The 21,699-nt window shown below is 38.5% G+C and overlaps 1 protein-coding gene across 3 annotated transcripts in view; it reads right to left on the bottom strand.

Moving 5' to 3' along the window:
* Positions 1-662: 662 nt before the first annotated feature.
* Positions 663-21,699, bottom strand: part of Slc39a12 (solute carrier family 39 member 12) — a 56,379-nt gene continuing 35,342 nt past the window's right edge. For all 3 annotated transcript variants that reach the window (XM_048367794.1, XM_048367795.1, XM_048367796.1), the window contains 3 exons: positions 20,820-20,978; positions 18,696-18,883; positions 663-791 (listed from right to left, as the gene is read on the bottom strand). In XM_048367794.1, the coding sequence (XP_048223751.1) occupies positions 663-791; positions 18,696-18,883; positions 20,820-20,978 (476 nt within the window). The remainder of the gene's footprint in view (positions 792-18,695; positions 18,884-20,819; positions 20,979-21,699) is intronic.

Genomic DNA, 21,699 nt, shown 5'->3' with positions numbered 1-21,699 from the left:
CAAGACGAAGCATCGCATGAAAACTAGACTTTATTGCATTTGTTCACAATGTACTTTGCTTTGTAATTTCACAGGGAAAAGGTCTTAATGACATAAAAAAGCTGAAACTGATATCATCCCCAACAGACATCTATATACTTTAAATACTACAAATAAGCATTCTTTCCTAGAAAACAATATTTTAAAAAGTTTATTAGAATTAATTATGCACAAAAAAGAGAAAAAAAGAAGAAAGGAAGGAGAGAGGGAAGGAAGGCAGCAGAGATCAAAGGGAAGGAGGCTAAGAAGAAGAAAAGTAAGGCAGGAAGAAAGCTGGAGAGGGAAAGAAATGGAGGGAGAGAGATGCAGAGGGAAAGAGAAAGAGAAAAAGGGAGGGAGAGAGAAGGAAGGAGCTGGACAGAGGGAGAGAGGAAGAGAGGAAGAAAGGGAGAGGAACAAGTTTCCTCATAATGTTAGAAACAAAATAAAATTTCAGTGAAGGACAACCTGACCTTTATGCTTTCAAAACCAAAAGTGAATTATAAATTAGTAAGTTAATGAACTAAAAAGATACGTGCTTTACTTCAAATTTTTAAAAATCTTAATTTATTAATCAGCATAGAGTACAACAAAAGAAACGAGACCCTATCAATTCACTTTTGAAGGATTTTGAGGATCTTAGCTTATATTTTAATATTTTGCTCATATATAGCCAAGAGCAGGAGAATGAGCCAACCTAGGATCAATCCAGCGTTCTGCAGGAGAAACATCAGCCAGGGTCGCTGCGTTTGAACATGACTCATTTCAGGAAGCTAAAAAAAGAATGAAAAACCGGAATAAGATCCAGATATTTTCAACTGCTGGGAAAAGCTTGGTGGGAAAACATGAGAGACTGGTATTCAAACTTAATAACCTTAAAATTCCCAAAACAGTTACCAGAAGCTTAGTAGCTCTTGTCACCACGCATTACTGCAAGGCATTTGATGGTGGCACTAAGGATCTAGGTATTGGCAGAAGTCTTAAAATGACCAAGCTGTCCAGTGAAGCTGAGCTCTTCTTTTCTTTCCGCAAATGTTTAGATGTAAAATAGATATGTGAAAGGTTTGATTCCCCCCCCACTGTTCTATTAGTTTTATGACACTGATAAATGAATTTGTAAGTCACTGCAAGGCATCTATAATTGTTTATTTTCAGAGCACTACCCAAGGTCTCTGTGACCTTTAGCACAGTTGAAGCATCATTTCCTAGGACTGTACTTTATTTTCAGAGACAAAAGGAAGTGATTTCATGTTTATGAAATGCCTTCATACCATCTAGAAGGAAATGTTCGCTCAGGCCACTTGTGGAGGGCTACAGTATGTTTCTGCCTTGCCTTAGCATAAATTCTCACCATAGCGAAGGTCGCCATGATAAGATACCACAATGTGATTTCCACGGGAGCCCATTCTTTCTCAGGTCACCATGAACCACACATTTAGTGGCACCATCTTGGCAACACTAACATTTGGAGCTAGACACCTTTTTTGTTACAGGATCTCTACTGTCTACTGTCAGATGTTCAGCCCCGGTCCCTGGCACTTACCAAATGTGCTACTAGATGTCATCTGAACATCTGTCCAAGCCAGGAAATATCAGAAATACTTCCAGATATTGGCAAATGTCCCCCTAGGCCTAAAACCCACCCTTGGGAGAGAACTACTGATTATGTGACCTACCACATACAAGATCAACATATAACATATTCCAGGCCTGTACAATGAGAAAACCAGCACTCACACACTTTCAAGGGCCTGCAGTGGAACAGTATCAGAGCTTTGTTTTGTGTTCTCAAGGTGGAGGGTACTTCTTCCTTTTAATGAGATAATTCAATAATACACAGATTTGAGTTGTGACCTGCTGTCTCGCGCCCAGCATTACCAATGGACTAAAAGACAAAGTAGAACCCAGAACTGCCATTTTGGGTGGACGGCCTTAAGCAAAGTAACTAACCCTTTTAATACTGTCCTGCTATGCTTAAATACGTTCCTTGAGAACATTCCTGTGTGACCGTTCAATTATTAGAAATCTTTAAAAAAACGATATTTTGAGAAAATCTATACATTGTGAGTAAAATACAAATCACTCCCGATTTTGTATGTGTCAAAAGGAAGCTGAAGCACTGAATTTTAATTTTATACATTACTTATCTCTGATAAGCAGACAGGACTCTATGATGAGTTGATATCCATTCAGTTTGTATCCTGGAAGCTTACCTTTCCAGCACAGGTCTTTCAGAATGCCAAAGCTATTAAATCTTATACCATGTGTACTTTATTTGCTTTTTACATACAGCAAATTGTCTTCTCTTTTTTCCTATTTTCAGTGCTGGAGTTTTGAACTCAGGGCTTCACAATTGCCAGGCAGGGACTCTACCACTAAGCTAAGCCTCCAGCTTCATCCACCTTTCTTATATCTCCTCTATCTTCACTCTTCCTAACCCTGCATGAGAAACTATTAACTGGTTTTTAGTTATGTGCAAACATTGGCTTAGGGAAGATGTGGCTGTAGTACAGTCGCTAGAGGAAGAATAAGAAGCCAGGTCAGCTCATCATGGTACTCAACAACCAAAGACCTACAAAGACCAGCTCTAACTAGAAAAATCACAATGATGGTACAAATGTCAACTTAGGCATCAAAATCATCACTAAAGAAAACTGTGCAAGGAACATACAGTGAGAAAACACAATAGAACATATACATAGGATGCTTTTGTGGCCATTAAAGATATCATGGTTGCTAGTTCTATGTTTTCGACATAATTTGAAAGAAGTTACAGAAACAGACTATATTTAGTCCAGCAATATGGGAAAATAGTGAAAAGTCACCATTTTAAAAAAGCATGGGGAAAGTTTCATCACAATGTAGAAGCTTGCATCTTAACTTGGGTGACCTATCTTAACGTCCCTTGCCCACATACGTAATTTGGTTTGGTAAGAAAACCTAAGTTTTCTTAAAAACTTAAGTTGCTTTGGTTCTTTTTAGCAAGGTAATGGATGAACACAGAAATCATACTATTGCTTAAACACATACCAGAATGGCAGAGAGCCCTATAGAAATTCTTTCCAAAAGACACACACAGAATGGCAAGGTTCAAGCCATCATCTGACTACAGTTTTCCAGAGCTCTGGATCTACCCAGGTGGGCCATCATTCCAGTCAAATTTGAAGGAAAATAAAGGTCCATAGGAATTAACTGTCTGGGACCTATCATTTTTATTCTGCTTTTCAAATTTCTGTGAAGAGTTTAATTGCTACTAATTGCTCCCTGGCTTTCAGTGAGAAACATCTCCTTTTATTCCAGGGTAGTGGAATTCTTTGTTGAGTGATTTTATAAATCTTGATTTTTTTTTTTTTTTTTGCACCAAAGGGCTAGAAGGGATGAAATGATGGCTAGAGTTATTTATTGCAGAAGCATAGGGAGAGGGGAAAAAGAAAAGAATTTCAGCAGGAATCTTATCCAGAGACAGGGCTGAGAGGAACAAATGTTTTTACATTTCTCTCAGGAACTTTGAACTGTTGAGATAGAAAATGAACTTATTTTTTACTCTTATGTTTACAAAGTTGCTTAACCAAAATCAACATATATGCAAAATATATACTGAGAACTTGTCATTTTCGGGGGGTGGGGGAATCTTTACCTAAAATGCAGCTCTTTGGCTTGTGTTGTTGTTGTTTTTTTCCAAATTTTGAATTAAGCCACAGGTGAGAAATTCCTTAACAAATACCAGCGTCCACATAGTCGCATGACTTATCCATAGACAATGGTCCCCGAAAGTTTGATTACCTAATCAATATATCATTATAATAGATAACTACTAAGTAGGATTACAGAAGGTTTTTAGAAGGTGATATTAAGTAAATATTTTAAATTTGAGTCTGTATCTCTGATTGTATTCCTAATTAAGGAGAAGCTTTAAAATAAATGCTCATGGAGAACACCTCAGCAATGAATGAATGCAGATAAATAATGTTAGGTACTATGCATCGCTTACAGAGTAGAAAAAGCCTGTCACAAAAATAGGGAAATAGGCAAAACACCCACCAGAACTAATACGTTGTCCCTCTTTCCTGTTTATCTGAGCTTCAGACTCTTGCCTCAATCAAAGACTCCTCTGTAATCTAAACTTGGTTTCTTGTTGTCATCATTAAAGACACATTTCAATGTTTCCCCTCATTTGTATCTCATAAGTGGGCATTCTTAAGAAGAAAGGTTAGCATCCCATGTTTTAAATTAAAGATGTCAGCCCTTGCATTAGTAAAAGTTGTAACTTACAGTGGGTATCAGTAGGTTATGCCTTTACCCTAGACTGAAATCCAGAGGAGCATAGTTCAAACCCAGCTTAAGCAGAAAAGTCTGTGAGATTTGGTCTCCAAAGCAATCAGCAAAACCTGGCTGGAGGTATAGCTTCAGTGGTAGATTGCCAGTGAGCAAAAGCGAGGTCCTGAGTTCAAACTCCAGAATAAAATTTTAAAATGTGACTCAAACATAAATATTGAATATCCACATATTAAAGACACCTGGTTATATCTTTTATGAGGGTGAAAAAACTGTTCTTGAAATACCTTTTCTCTCTCAGGAATGTTGCACTGGGGCATCAACTTGTAGAAATGATTTGCCTCTCTGTTCATAAAGCTCACTTGAGAATTGATGACATCTCCCTTTCCCAAAGGGAGCCTCACCTAAGTGTTCACTGAGCCAGAGATGATTTGCATTTTATAAGTAGAATCATGTTTGAGAGAGATGAGCAAGAAGAAAATGCAGAAACTTATTTTGGAGGGTACTTTGATTAGCACTCCATCGTTGGAGGGGCTCACTTGCTTTAAGGCTGTTGCATGCTCAATAGCTTTCTTTGCTTTTGCAGAAGGCACATGCTTAAGAACAAAATGGAAGTGTGTTGGTGCCAGTCACTATTTGCATGAAGAGCTCTGATTCCTTGTTGGCATGTGTGAATTATGTGCTTGAAAGTTCATCCCCAAGGCCTCCTGCTTTGCTGTTCAGCATAGCATTTGTCATTCTATTCTCCCATGCACAAAACTGATCAAATGAAAAATTACCCACTTTGCACAGGTCAGCAGAGTTCACTGGAAGCACGAGACTGGAGAGACACAAGATGGATCGAAAGGACCATGGTTTATCAGAGTAAAAGCCCAGTACCTCCCAAATAGCTTACTATGGTTCAGTTAGATTTCTACCTTCTTAGTAACTATCACTGAGAACTGAAGTTCAGCATGAACTTTGGTGAAGATAATCAAGCCAGTATATCATCAAAGATTCAGTCCATGAAAGGAAGAATAGATATCTGCACTTTATTGGAAATTAAAAAAAAAATGTTTGGCAAATGACAGTGTCCCGAGAATAAAAAGATAGTCACAAATTAAGAGAATTGCCAAAACTTATTCAATAGACTATTGCTTTCTGAAAAATTTAAGTAACGATAAAAAACAGACAACTGATTACAAAATGGGCCAAAGAATTGGACATCAAACAAGACATACAGAAGGAAAGTAATCACATGAAGATATGCCCAACATTATATGTTATTAGGAAATCACAACTTGAAACAACAATGGGTTACCATCAAATGCTTATCAGAAAGGCCAAAAATCCAAGACATTGACAATATCAAGTGCTGGTGAGCCTGAGGAACCCTCATTCATTGCTGATGGCTATGCCAAATGTTACCACCATTCTGAAACAGCAGTTTGGTGGAGCCTTATAAAACTAAGCATACTTTTACCATATGACCTAACAATCATGCAACCTGGTATTTATCCAGAAGGAGAGAAAAGAAGGAAGAAAGGAAGGAAGGAAGGGAAGGAAATAGGGAGAGAGGGAAGGAAGGAAAGAAGGAAGGAAGGAAGGAAGGAAGGAGAGAGAGAGAAAGAAAAAAGGAAGGAAGGAAAAAAGAAGAAAAAAAGAAAGAAGGAACAAAGGAAGGAAAGAAAGAAGAAAAAAAGAGCAATAAAGAAAAGAAAGTTCATGTCTGCACAAAAACTTGCACAGGGGTAACCTAAACATGGACATAAAGACATGCAGCTTTATCCATAATTGACAGAATTTGGAAACAATCACGATGTTTCTTGATAGGTGTATAGATAAGCTGTGGCATCTCTGGTCACTGGAATATTATTCAGAACTAAATAGAAATGAGCTATTCATCCATGAGAAGACATAGAGAAAATACAAATATATATTACGAAGTAAAAGAAGTCAATCTGAAAAAGCAACGTGCTTCGTGGCTATATGTAACATATCTTTAAAAAAAAACTATGAGGACAGAAAAAATAATAATGATTGAAGAGCTGGAGGAACAGCAGGATGACTATGTAGTTAAATTGTACTCTGAAATAGACATGTGTCATCATACATTTGTCAAAACCCATAGAAAATATAGTACCAAGAGTGAACCTTAATATAATCTATGGGCTTTGAGTCCTAATGATGTAGAACCATGGGTTTGTGGAATATCACAGACTTATTGCTATGGTTCCGGATGTCTTTGGGGTGGGGGGGTGGAGGGACTGGAAGCATACGAGAAAGCTGCTTGCCTTCTGGTCCATTTTGCTGTGAACATAAAGTTCTTCTAGAATATTTATTTTCTTAAAATATCTAAATTCTTTCATTCACAAAAAAAGCTATTCAGAAAGAAAATCAAGAAAAAGTTCCCTGTGCAATATCATAAAAAAGAATAGTATTCTTAGGCACAGAATAAACAAAGAGATAAAGTCATGTACAGAACTTGAGTATGGTTGGTTCCCTAAAGATTCTTGTGTTATGTAGTGCAGTGTGGGGAGTTGGAAGGTAATAAGAACCTTTATGAGATTTAAGTCCTTATAGGAGCTGTCTTTGTAGGAGATGAAGGAGTTTTTTTTGAGCCCTGAGTTTATTCTCATGAAAGCCTTATCCTTCACTTGCTCTCTGTTTTGTCTGGTCATGTGACTCTTGAGTTCTTATATGAGCTTCCATTGTGATATGATCTGCCATTAGGGCCTAAACAGAGGCTAAAGTAATGAACCACTGAATCTTAGACTTCCTGCCTTCAAAAATGGAAGCTTCACAAACTACCTATCTTTATGAAGTCATTTGGCCCCTGGAATTTTATTACAGCAATGAAAAGAAGATGAATACATCCAGAGAACACAACAAAACCTGCTGAAAGAAATGAAAGGCACATAGGAATGGAACAAGATATCATGGTTTAAAAGCCTAGTGTTATTAAAGTATTAATACCACATAAATGGATCCATATACTATATGTCCTCCCATTTTTTCTAACTAAAATACTTCACCCTGAAATTCATATGGGAAATGAATGTGAATATCACCATGAGAGTTGACTTCATATCTATTTGAATGACTACTGTCTGACTGGGTGTAGTGGCCCAAGCCTTTAATGGTAGTTACTGGGGAGGCAGTGATTGGGAGGACTGAAGTTGGAGACCAGCCAGATCCCCCCAAGAAGTTTGCAAGACCTCATCTCAACCAATAAAAGTCTGAGTGTGGTGGTATGTGTCTTTGTGTCTCAGCTACAAGAGTAAACAAATCCATAGGACTCTTATCTCCAGTTAACCAGCAGAAATCGAGACACGAAGGTATGGCTAAAGTGATAGAACAGGAGCCATGAGGGGTAAAGAGCCAATAGAAAGGATGAGCCCTGAGTTTAAGCCCCAGTACTAGGAATATATATACATATATGATATATGCATAAGTACATAATATATATGATATTATATTTATATATATATATATATAATTACCAGGGAGTCAAGAAAAAAAAGCAAAACAACTCCTAGGCATATTCTCAACCAACCTAAACCTCAGGGCATACTCATACATTGCTCACAGTAGTCAAACGTATGAAAATAACCCAAATACTAACTAGAGGTTGAATAATAAAATGCGATTTATGCATACAATGAGTATGATTTAGTCTTAAAAATCAATGAACTTGGGCTGGGGATATAGCCTAGTGGCAAGAGTGCCTGCCTCGGATACACGAGGCCCTAGGTTCGATTCCCCAGCACCACATATACAGAAAATGGCCAGAAGCGGCGCTGTGGCTCAAGTGGCAGAGTGCTAGCCTTGAGCGGGAAGAAGCCAGGGACAGTGCTCAGGCCCTGAGTCCAAGGCCCAGGACTGGCCAAAAAAAAAAAAAAAAAAATCAATGAACTTCTGGCATGTTAAAACATGGTTAAAACACTACACCAAGTGAAATAAACTCATGTGAAAGACACAGATTGTATGAGTTCACTTCATATGAGGGATATGCAGTACTCAGTTAACCAAGATGGAAAATGGTATTGGGTTGCCTGGGGCTGAGGTACAGGGTTTGGATCTGGAAAGGTGAAAATGGAGGTGGAAAATGATAATCATAACCTAACAATGGGACTGACAGCCTTTGAAGCGCATAAAAGTGGTTGAAATGGTCTGTTTTGTGATGTGCACAATAAGCACATAAAGCTTTGTGTTGATGAGCTGTTGCAGTTTTTCCTCTGAGCAGCATGTGGGTGACAGTTGAGAACAGAAGTGGCAAACGTGATAGCTATTGCCTGGTAAAGATTCATTTTTCTATCTTACCCAAGTTCTGGGTTTTGTTTGATGCTCAGGAGTCCCAGAATATAAACCCAGCTTTCCTGTTTCATAAATAACCAAAACCCAATACTTTTCTGCAATGAGACTGCTCCTTTATCAAGTCGGTAGCCTTGTCTATTTCAAAGTTCTTTGGGATAACCTTTAAAGAGAGATGAGGTTTTATTAACTACTGCCCCTCCATATATCTGGCAGGAGATCTTTTCCTAAAATAGCCTGGAAAATAGAAATTTGTCTCTGGAATATTTGTGCAAAAATACTTTATCAATTCCCTTGAATATTGGCATAAAATGCTGTCTGTATCCATTCTCACTTTGAACAATAAAATGATTGGGTGTGGCTATTCTGGATTTAGTACTTAAATTCCCCATTCTTTTCCTACAGAATTTAATTTCTTCAGTGCTCCTTCTGAAATTCATGGAAAGAAGATGTTAGCCTGGGTCCTATTTTTGGAGTTGCATGTTTTTAGATGATGATGACTCAATGAAATCCTGAAACTAATAAATTGGTTCTTGTTCACACTGGTCCTCCTTGGAACTGAGGTCTTTTAAATTGATAGTTATGATTAAAAAATTTACATAGCAACATTATTTTTAAAAATACGCTTTTAGTCTCACTACACAGTTTAGATTGGCTTGGAATTTGCAATCATCCTGCCCCAGCCTTTTGAAGGCTGAGATTACAGCCATCTACTACCATATCCGGGAATACAGCAATATCAGTCTTTCTTCTCAAGCAAGAAGGCAAGGACCACAGTTCTCAATGCATTAGTGATAGCCAACAGTAAACTTTAAAACTTTAGAAATCAGCCCTGGGAGCTGTATTTATCAGATATTCAGATGTAGGGTCCTAGAGGATAATACCACCCAGATGCTGCCTCTCTAAAGCAATTCATAAAGCATTTTGTGGCAGAAGATGAAGAGCTGCTTCTTTTTGAAAACAAAGTAGTAAGAGGAAGATAATATCATTGTCAGGCAATTAGGAGAGATAAAATACCATTTTTTTTGCTTGTATTTAGTAATTTACTCCTCTGTTTTTTCCCTAGGGGATACAATTTAGTCAGACGCATTCTTCATTTTATATACTCAGCAAAGATAGCCACTAGCCAGCATTAGTATAAAAAAATGATTGCTTTGGAATCTTTCCATCTCAATCTCTAGCTCTAGCTCTCTCTGTATTGTGTGTATGTGTGTTCGTAATTATGCTTTGAGAAAGCAACTTTAAAGTTGCTTTAATAGTGTTAAAAACTTTGATTTCTAGTGGCCAATTACAGAGAGAGTTGAGTATTCATCCAAGCTAGATTTATTAATTACTATTGCAATAGAGAATTGTTAGGTGGAAGGATTCTTGATGTGTACATACATACACACACACACACACACACACACACGTGCATGTGCCTGTGGCTATATGCATGTGTGTGCCCATCATGGGGCTTGAACTCAAGGCCTGGGCACTGTCCCTGAGGTTTTTTTCCCTTGAGGCTAGCACTCTACCACTTGAGCCCCAGTTCCACCTCTAGCTTTTTTTTTTTTTTTTCTGGTTAATTGGAGATAAGAGTCTCATGGACTTTCCATTCTGGGCTGGCTGTGAACCATGATCCTCAGATCTCAGCCTACTGAGTAGCTAAGATTACAGGTGTGAACCACTGGCACTTGGAAGGCTCACTGATTACAGAAAGAGAATTCTTTCAAGGTTGTTGGTAAGAATACATGGTATTTCTTTTGTGAAACAACAGTTTTGAATGCCAAATGACACTGTCTTTGCTGCCTGAAATGGGAGGTGGATGTTAGTCATTTCTTCCTTACTCAGAGATTATTTAAAATGATCCCAGTTCCCTGCACGATTTCAAGTGGTCTAGTGCTTTCTTAGCCAAGGGTCCAATCTCAGAATAGCCCTCCAAAAAATAAATGAAAGAAAAAGAAAACATATAAAAGTTACTTCATATGTCTTTTCCAAAGATAATATCCCCTTCCTGTGAATAGATTGTTTAAAGGCATTGCACCTAGGTATTGCCAAACGTCTAAGAAAGATTGTTACTAGCTTGTACTTTCTGTTTTTGGGAATGGAAACAGTGCTTTTGTTCATACCCAACCTGGTGGTTATAAATTATTGGCTGAATCACACTGGGCTTATCTAAATTTCTTTGAGATAGGAAGATTCAAACAGCTGAGCCCAGTGATAGCTTAATCCTAGGTAGTTGTGAAGTTGAGACCAGGAGAATTGTGGGTCAAACTCAATCTGAGCAAAAAGCTTACAAGAGTCCATCTCTACCAGTGGGTGGGCATGGTAGCATATACCTTTCATACCAGCTACATTTATGTAAGAGTACAGATAGTGGGATTGAGATCCAGATCAGTGAAACATAAAGTGAGATCTCTATCTCTAAAAATAACCAACAGGAAAAGGCCTGGCAGAGGGGCTCAATTGGTGGAGCACCACCCTTGCACGTTTGAGGCCCTGAGCTCACAGGGCCCCTAATACTGCCCCAAATACCAAAGTAAAAGTCAAACTCAATAAGTTGGAAGGTAAAGATGGAGAGGAGGGAATGGGATCAGTATTCTCAAAGTGTAGAATTCTTATTTAATGTGATAGTCATGTGACTAAAGTGAGGACAGAAAGGAAGTTGCTCTGTCCTGTCATGTGCTTCTCACCAAATTCACCCAGAAGATGACGATAATGGCAAAGGAACCTGAGAGGGGCCATGAATAACATGATTCATTAGAAGTGTTTTATAGGCAGATCTTTTTATAGCATCTTTGCATATGTGCTGGAGGCAGAGAATTTGAAGGTGGAATTTAAAACTCTTTACCTGCCTTTCACGCAAGAAAGGCAGAACTTGGAAAATGTTCCAGGAAAACGAAAATCCTAGCTCTGTTATCACTTCCAAGGGAGACTTTCCTACAAGATGGTAGATTTTAAATTGCTCTAAGTGATGGTGCAATCTTGATGTTTTTCCATCCATAATTATAGAAGTAAATAAGTTTGAAGGAACGTTACCAGTATTTTTTATAAGAGAAAGAGAAAATTTAGGAACATTGAAAAATCTTGGAAAGGGAAGTTCAGAAAACTTTGTGGTAAGAAGAGATTGGTGGAGGGTCGGAGTTGGAACTAGAACACACAGCTCTCCCTCAGTCATCACCCAGGGAACACTGACTGAATGACTCTACAATGCTCAAGTCCCTCTTAAAAAATAGCTCAGAATTTGAGCATCACCTTGGCACATTTTCCTGTTTCTAACAGCCATGTGTAGATGGCTCACACCTGTGATCCTAGCTACTCATGAGGCTGGGATCTGAGGATCATGGTTCAAAGCCAGTCTGGGCAGGAAAATCCATGAGAATCTTATCTCCAACTAACTACCAAAAAGCCAGGAATGGTACTGTAACTCAAAGTGGTAGTGTACTAGCCTCGAGCACAAAAGCTCAGGGACATTGTCCAGACCCTGAGTTCAAGCTCCAGGACTAGAGCAAACAAACAAATACACAAACAAACACCTCAACAGACTATAGACTGCTTTTAAACCCAACACTGCTTTTAAACAGCCAACCCAATGTTATCCTTCATTGTTTAGGAAATCAGGTCCAGAAAAGAGTCTAAATGGTCACTACTGTTGCAGTTTAGAGGAGATATATTTCAGTTGCAGTTGGTTAAATTTATGGACCTGGAAACTACAGACACAGAGGTAAATTCTTAACTAATTTGCCTTACATTTACATGGCAAGGTTTTGTTTTGCTTTGTTTGAGCTTCCTTGTCCACTACCTCTTTTCCTTGACTGTAGCTCTTTTATTATCTACTTGGGTTCTATTAATATAGTGGGCCCTGGGCAGCTGTCCAATTCCCCCAGTTCTTGAGGCATCTCCAATTCCATCTACAGTCAAGAGTCCCTTGAGGTTTCTATACACATATTGCTATGGAGATACAGTCTGCAGATCTAAAGGCCTTAGGAAAAATGCCTAAAGGTTTGAATTTTTGCTGAAGATTAAAAAAAAACACCAAAAACTTTCCTTGGCATAACCTATGCGTTTTTTTTTAAAGTCATTAACTTATACTTTATAGACTAAATCATATTCGCTAAAAATAAGTCTTTGGGGGGCTGGGGATATGGCCTAGTGGCAAGAGTGCTTGCCTCGTATACATGAGGCCCTGGGTTCGGTTCCCCAGCACCACATATACAGAAAATGGCCAGAAGTGGCGCTGTGGCTCAAATGGCAGAGTGCTAGCCTTGAGCGAGAAAAGAAGCCAGGGACAGTGCTCAGGCCCTGAGTCCAAGCCCCAGGACTGGCAAAAAAAAAAAACAAAAAACACAAAAAACAAAAATAAGTCTTTGGCCAGGCACCAATGGCTCATGCTTGTAATCCTAGCTACTCAGGAGGCTGAGATGTGAGGATGGCAGTTCGAAGCCAGCCCCAAGCAGGAAAATCTGTGAGACTCTTATGTCCAATTAAGAACCAAAAAAAAAAAAAAAAAGCTGAAAGTGGAGCTGTGGTTCAAGTGGTAGAGTGCAAGCCTTGAGCAACAGACCTCAGGGACCGCGTCCAGGCCCTGAGTTCAAGACCCAGGACTGGAACCAAAAGGTAAAGTCTTTCTATTCAAACTGATCAAAAAGAATATTTTTGAGGGCTTTCCCTTTTCCTTCAACATGAGTAACTTTGAAACCTTTACAGAAGCTAGGTGTAAGAAATCACTTAGACTTCCAGTTCAGAGAATTTTCTTAGAAGGAATTTTAGGTTCTCAGAGAGGCCATGTTCTCACATGGCCTCCAATGACATAGAACCTGGGCCAGCAGCTAGGGCTTGCCTTTGTTTTCTACACCTGTTATTAACAAGTTACCACAAACTTGGTATTTTGAAACCAAACAAATTTAATGTCCCACAATTCCTAAGTTTAACATGGGTCTTGCCAGGCTAACTATGATGTACCAGATGGTCATGTTCCCTTCCTGAGGCTTTGGGTGTGGATCTGTTTTCTATCTTTTCCAGCTTCAGGTGGTTACCTGCATTCCTTGGCTCCTGGCCACACCCGCAAAGCTGGTTGACCACTCTCTCAATCTTTCTTCTGACAATGAATCTTTTTCTGACCACCAGTGAGAAAAGGTGATCCACTTTAGGACTCCTATAATGATAGATGGAGACCACCCAGATAATCCAGGACAATCTTACAATCTCACCATCCATGCTTTATAGTTTTACATGTCCATATGAGAAAAGAAGGTTAAACATTCTCTTTCATAAAGCACAAAAATAAAGAGAAATTTAAATATAAGGCAACAAGGAAGGAAATAATAGAAATTGAAGTAGAAAACATAAAGAATCAGTATAGACTCAGTGCTAGTTTTTTTTTTTTCCTATGATGTTTGGACTTTTCTTTTTTTTTAGTCAATCATGGAGTTTGAACTCAGGGTCTGGGCACTGTCCCTGAGCTCTTTCACTCAAGGTTAGTACACTACCACTTTGAGCCACAGCTCCACTTCTGGTTTTCTAGGGGTTAATTGGAGATAACAGTCTTACAGACTTTCCTGCCCAGGCTGGCTTTGAACTATCATCCTCAGAGCTCGGCCTCCTGATTAGCTAGGATTACAGGCATGTGCCACCAGTGCCTGGCTGATTTTTGGGCTTTCTATTCACATAAGCTTTTCATTATAGGGGAGAAATGTGCCAGAGAACTGGAAGCTTTGCTTATGACCTGGGTCACCTGGGGCGGCGGCTTCTTCTTCTTCTTCTTCTTCTTCTTCTTCTTCTTCTTCTTCTTCTTCTTCTTCTTCTTCTTCTTCTTCTTCTTCTTCTTCTTCTTCTTTGCCAGTCCTGTGGCTTGGGACTCAGGGCTTGAGCACTGTCCCTGAGTTCTTTATGCTCAAGGCTAGCACTCTGCCACTTGAGCCACAGCTCTGCTTCTGGCTTTTTCTGTTTATGTGGTGCTGAGGAATTGAACCCAGGGCTCCATGCATGCCAGGCAAGCACTCTACTGCTAAGCCATATTCCTAGCCCCACCTGGGCCATCTTATACCAATGGATCAAGCAACCAAGTTAAAGCTCCTATACTGGTAGAAGTCCCTATTATTGATGATCAGGGAGAGTACGGGCTGCTGATACACTATGGGGGAAAATGTGGAACTATCTAAAAACAGGTCCCTTGAGCATCTCCTGCTGCTTCCAAAGCTGGAACAGTGGTGAAGCAGCCACTGCAGAAAACATGGCAGGACAAGTGAAAAGCAAGAGACTCAGACCTCTCGTGAAAACCTGGGTGGCCCTGCCAGGACCTTGGTCAGCTCAAGCACTGCCTGAGGGAGAGAGAAGCAAGATTCGGTATTGGAGGGTGGAAATGGTGGTTATCAAAAATGACTCCAAAGATGAGCAAGGTTGGCACTTGCTTTTTAATTTTATATTGATTTGTCAAGTGTTTGGCTACTTCTAGAGAAGAACTTTGAAATGGATGGGACATAACATGTGAAAAAGACCATGAGCTTTAAAGGAAATGCAAATTGCAAAAATATGGAGATTCCATTTCACTTCAGTAAGAATGGCTGCCATCAAGACTAGGAACAAAAACAAATGCTGGCAGGCCCATGAAGGAAAAGGAGTCCCATTATACTGTTGGTGGGATGGGAAAAGAGTTCAATACTCTGGAAGGCATTCTGGAGATTCCTCAAACATTAAACAACAAAACAACCCCTATGATCCGGCGATACCATTTAGGGGCATTTATCCCAAAGATGACAAATCAAGATACAAGTAAAGACACGTGCACATCCATGCTCAAGTTAGACCTAAATTATAAACATACAGGAAAACATACACAGGTTTGTGTATCTACACAAACAAAATGAAGAATGGGAAGATTCCCACAGTGCAGCTCCTCTGAACAACTAACATCTACTTTAACACAATAAATACCAGGAAGCTGAAGCATGTTTTGTTGTCGGTGGGTGGCAGATGAAAGAAAAGAGGAAGAGTGGGTAAGTGCAGCCATTACAATCAAAGTACCTATGCAAATATGGAACTATGGAGCCTGGTAACTTGAAAGGGATGGGTAGGGTTGGGAGAGATGGGGGAGAATAAATGAAAGGGTGACATTAATCAAGAGGCATTGTACTTATAAACTGATATGTTGAATTGAACCTCCTTGGTACAACTACTTAAAAATCATTTTCTGCAAGTTCAAAAATCCAAGGAAAGACATGAGCTTATTCTGATTGAGAAAAGGGAGACTGCTCATGGACACCAGTTCTATGCTCTGTATTTAATTTTGACCCTATTTCCCTCTTTCACCCTTTCTGTCCTGAGTTTGTGTGCACCTACATCCACCCCAAATGCATGGCTACCACACGGCTTTGCTGTGGCTTCTGTTCTGAGGGAATCCTAGTCTAGATCCTGGATCTTCCTAACAGAAAACTCATTTTCCTTGGCATCACTGAGCTGCATTTATTCTACACTCACTCATTTTTCACTTCTTTTAGAAACAATTCTCTGCAACTAGAAGTCAGAGTGCTTTCAACAAGGCACTGCCACTTGGGAACATGAAAGCTGGCACTTTTCCTGAGAGACATTTTTTCATTGACTCCATTTCTAATGCCCCTCCCCCCGCCCCTTTCTTGTCCCCTACCCTTTCTCCTTTAGGAGTTTGGAATAACACATCAAATTGAATTGAAATAAACAAAGCAAACATCTAGCTAGTCTGTTCACATCAACCCTGCTCAGAAGGTGCCTGATAAATACAAGGGATTTAGCAAAAACAAAAACAAAAAAACAAGTGTCCTGAAACATCCCTCTTCACCCTTCAGTTGCTGTCATTTATTTTCTTTGCCATATTACAGAGTCTTGGAACTTTGTTTTCTTCTCTTTAAAAGACACACTATTTTCTTTGGCACAATCCCAGAGTACAGCAACAGTTAAACTTGCTGCTATGTGAAAGGAACTGTATTTGTTTAGAAGTTACTCAGAAGGCCGTGAGAGAGCAGGCGACCTGAATTTTAGGAAGTAGCCCCAGGAAACTCAAAGTCTTTTCTTTCCTGTCTTCTTGCCAGGATACTGGCTTTTCCTTAGTCAATCACAATTCACAAGAAGTTCAAGATTTATGCTAGTTGGAATGACAAAGAATATCATCAGATGCTCTTAGGAGCAATTCCTTACTCTTACAAGATAAGTAGCAAATACACTAAAAGGAAAACGCTATATTGAGCCTAAGGTTCTACATGATAAATAGGACTTGATAATCTTTTCAGATCAATTTTGGGAGTATAGTCATTGTAACAACAACAACAACAACAAAGATAGTCTCTGTACATACAGATCCATCATATTTGAAGAGATATCCAGTCTGGGTTAAAAACAGAATCGAGTTCTAAAAAAAATTATTGAGCAAATGACCCCAAATGAACCCAAAGAAAAGAGCAATCCAAAATAGAAAGATGAAAATCAAGAAGCTCAAGAGTGAAGCTAAGGACTGATACATGCACATTTTCAACAGAGAATAGCTTATAGCTTTCAATACTGTATGTATTCAAAGTCATAATGGCTACAAATTCAGAATCAAGTTGGAAAGGTCACAGCATTTTCTTACCTCAAACTTAGGCTGGTGGGAATGGGTGGGATATGTTTCACTTACAGCTTCTTTATCAAAGTGTACTCACTGCCTTACCTTATTATGTAACTGTACCCCCCTGTACATCACCTTGTCAATAAATTTAATTTTAAAAATAACAATAAAAAATAAAAGAAATTATGCTCAGCATCAGTTCAACAAATATTTGGTTCTTTGAAATGATAAATAAGATTGGTTGACCTTTGGGTGCTCTAACTTAGAACAGGATGGAGAAGATGCAAATGAGCAAAATTAGAGGTGAAAATGGGTGTATCACAACAAACACCAATGAAGTCCAGAAAATAATGAGGGAATGATTTCAAAGCTTAGGTTCAAAAAACTGGAAAACCTGGAAGAAATGGATATGTTTCTAGAGGCAGTCCATCTACCAAAGCTGAAGTAAGAAAATACAAATTTTTGAAACAGATCTGTAAGAAGCAATGAGAATGAAGCAGTAATATTATTCCAACAAAGAAAAGCCTAGGACCTGACCGATTCAATGCTGATTTCTACCAGACCTTTAAAAAGGAACAATAACCAATACTCCTCAAACTTTTCCACAAAATAGAAAGGGAAGGAAAACACTACCAAACTTATTCTATGAAGTATTTATTATTCCAAAACCAGATGGGGAAACAATAAGAAGAGAATTATAGGTCAGTCTCTTTAATAAACACAGACCCAAAACAAAATACTTCTAGGGAGTGGAGGTGTAGCTCAAGTGGTAGAGCACCAATGTGAGTGAAAAAGCCAAGTGAGAGTGAGGGGCCCTGAGTTGAGTTCAATCCCTAGTACTAACACCAGAAATAAATAAAATAGAATATGTGTAAACAGCACTCAGTAACACATTAAAAAGACAATACACCATTATCAATATACTTTTATTCCAGGCCTGCAAGAATGTGTGCATATATATGTATATAGATGCACATATAAACATATATGTGTGAATATGTATGCATACACACAATATAGCAATAATCAAGGACATAAATATGATCATCTCAATTGATGTGAAAAAATCCTTTGACAAAATTCAATATCTTTTTATGAAAAAAGCTGTGCAAATACAAGGAATAGGGTAAATACTCTAGTAAATACTATATACCACAAGTTCATAATAAACATCACACTAAATGGGGAAACACTGAAGTTATTTCCACTAAAAATCAGGAATAAGATAGTAGTTTCTACTCTTATCCAACACATGTTGTAGACAATTATAAAACATTTAAAGTTTCCATATAAGTAGCTAAAAATTGGCAATAATTATTTTTTAAATTTCACACTACATTCCTTTTGCCTATGACTAAATTCCTTGAATTATTATTTATATTATATTTATTTTATTCTTCATATGATCTTTTCTAGTATTTTCTGTATAGAAGAATATATGGAGAACAATATTTGTCACTATTTACCCTGCCATTTTAATTCCCTTTTCTGAATTGCTTATACATTTTGAATGTACAGAAAAAAAATGAAACAGAAAAGCCATGAAGCTTACCATTTCCACCAATGATAAGTATAAAAACATCCCAGCAGTAATGGTCAAGATCCAGTCTTGGACACATTGGTCAGTGGACACTGAGAGCCCAATGTACAGTCCTATGAAGGCAGTTAGAGCACTTAGGAAGTTCATCAGGATGGCAGTCTTAGTGGAAAGCCCAGAGCTTAAAAGAACAGCAAAATCTCCTGAAATTTAAGAGAAAAAAGGGAAGTGTAATTATCATCTAACGAGACACCTTTGCTGACACAGTACACTGCAAGGCTGTCTTAGAGTTCACAACTGGAACCGATTTCAAGAGTACAGTTGATGAACCAGTTAAGAAATTGCTTTCCTACATTTCTGTAGGGTTCACAGCCCACTCATGCTAGCTGCAATCTGAGCATTCTCTTCCTTTGGCTTCTCCTAAATATAGTCTGTTCACAGAGGTCTCTGACATTTTCTCCAGTTTCTGATATCCTGTGCCATTTTCGACTTCAATAAATGCAAAACAGAGCCACTTTCTGACCCAGGGTTTATAAATCTTTTTGTCTGGAAACTGGACAGGGGAAATCATATTACTTGAACTTACATGGCTTAATTTATGTAGGAATTACTATGGGGGAGGATAAAGCTACTTAAGAGATTTTCAAAACATTGCAAAAGGTGGTTTAGAAAACAGTTTTTCTTTGTGAAAAGTGGTTCTACTGCTTTGATGATTACAAATTAAAAACAAAAAAACAAAAACCTTCTCTCCACACCATTCCTTTCAAAGAAGAAAGATATGCTGGTAAATCTGAGAATATTTATTTCTTAGTTTCATGGATCGAGAAGAGACTAAAACTGGATAGAGGAGATAGACTGGGGGCTTTGTGTCCTAGTTGCATTTTATAACTGGTCTGAGGAAGAGCTCTTGAAATCACTTTGCTGGCTTGCCATGGACTGCCGTAATCCCTTCCTTGGTGATTTCCCCACACATAATATGCATATTTGAGGTGAAGAAGTCAGTGCTGTTCCACTGTTATAGTAGCTAAACAAAGGATCATGGGGTATGGCTCCCAGGCCAGGTATATTTTAATGAGATTAAGAAGAACCTTGGATAATTTACTCCAAGAAGCCAATAGTGCATTGGCAAAGCTGACACTAGTGGCTCATGCCTCTAATCCTTGTTATTTAGGAGGCTGAGATCTGAGGATCATGGTTCAAAGCCAGACTGAGCAGATAAGTCAGAGAGACTCTTCAGTTAACCAGCAAAAAACCAAAGTAGAAGTGTAGTTCAAGTGGCAGCATGCTAGCCTTAAGAGGAAAAAGCCAAGTGAGAGCATAAAGCTCTGAGTTTAGCCCTAGTACTAGTGTGCATGCACGTACGCATGTACACACACATGCATGCATACACACATATATAATGTATTGGCAACAGGGCTTTGGGAAATGGACACTGAACACAAGAAGGCAAGAGTCAGAGGGACAATGCAAACAGGAAGTAGAAGCAGAAAAAGAGGGCTAATCCCTTTTCCCAGGGCCCATGTTTGTGCACTTCCATCTTTACTGCCTCTGGGTCTGGTTTAGAAGTTTCTTGTCTGTCTCATCTTGTTTTCTTGGAGGCATGCTTGAATTACAGGGCCGCTGAGGTTATCCAGAAAGAGAGTTTTGTGTATCCACTACCATACGCCTGTCATTTCAACTTTATCTTTGGCTTTAATCATTTTGTATAAATAAGGTTGATGCAATCATGGTTTGGCTTTAATTTAAATGTTACTATACCTCATTGGCCTAGTTTCTGCCACAATGGGCAAAGTTCTTCTGCTAATATTTTTCCCATGTCCAATACACACATTTTAAAGTCCTTGCCAATGTTCTTTAAATTGAGATTTCTCTGCATGATTCTCTCCCACATAGAATTCTCTGGAATTCTCCACACACAGGCATTTCTAGCCCTGGGACAGATCATAAAGGAGTCTACTTGAATTTTGTCTCAAGGTACAGGGAAAGTGTTATGACTTCCCTTGTGGTTTATGAGAATTATATGGAAATTATTCTTCTTTCAGCTATTGTTCATTGGAAAAAGAATCCAAGCAAGTCCAAGCTAGAATTAGTCTGTGATTTTCTCAATCATCAGGAAAGAATGTCAAGTGTTGGACTTACCCATTTCGTGTGGAATTTCATGACACAAGATAGCAATTGTTGTGGTCACTCCTGATTCCGATGATGATGTAAATGCTGCTCCTATTACTAGACCATCTGCAAAATTATGCAGACTGTCCCCAACCAGTATCATTATGGCCAACAAGCTAATGGCGTTGCCTAAATATTTGTAGTTTAAAGAGGGATGAGAAGCATTAGCAGAGCAGCAGCTACTTCACAGAACTCTTCCAACCCAACTTTCCATTCCACCAACCTTCCCATCCACCGATGACATTCTAACACATTCGATTAAATAAGCCCCACTTCATTTTTGCTTTTAAAATAAATTAGGACTGGACATGCAATCATAGTAACCAGTAAGCTTGAAATGGTCATTCTTTTACTGACAAATCTACCAGTAATGAGATAAATGATGTGTTGACGTTCACTACTTTATCATTTTTTCTAATTATGGCAAAAGATATATTAAAATATTATAGCCTCTCTCAATACTGCCAATGATTTTTCCATTGATGAGTTTTTTAATGCATTCTGTAATGACTAAGGGACCCTCTATTTTTTTGTTGATACTGAAATAAATATTATCAAGCTTCTTTGAGAGTATTTACAAGAAGCAGGGCCTCACAAAAGTATAAAAAGATACCCAACAGTATTATTACAGACTACTTTGTATAATGTCAAATGTTTCTATAAACATTTAATACTTATACAAACACAACTTGACTTCAAGATAAAAGGCTATGCAGGTTATAAAGTGTCTAGAGTAATTAATCAACTCCAAATTATTTGACAGTGCCTTTACAATTTTTTTAAAGAAAACTTCCCAGGCATGTAACAAAAACAAAGAGTTCAAGTACTTTCATGGCTTATACAGTTGTTT

This window comes from Perognathus longimembris, chromosome 18, assembly GCF_023159225.1.
Source record: "Perognathus longimembris pacificus isolate PPM17 chromosome 18, ASM2315922v1, whole genome shotgun sequence".
Taxonomy (NCBI): domain Eukaryota; kingdom Metazoa; phylum Chordata; class Mammalia; order Rodentia; family Heteromyidae; genus Perognathus; species Perognathus longimembris.
This window is presented reverse-complemented; position numbering and strand designations above follow the sequence as displayed.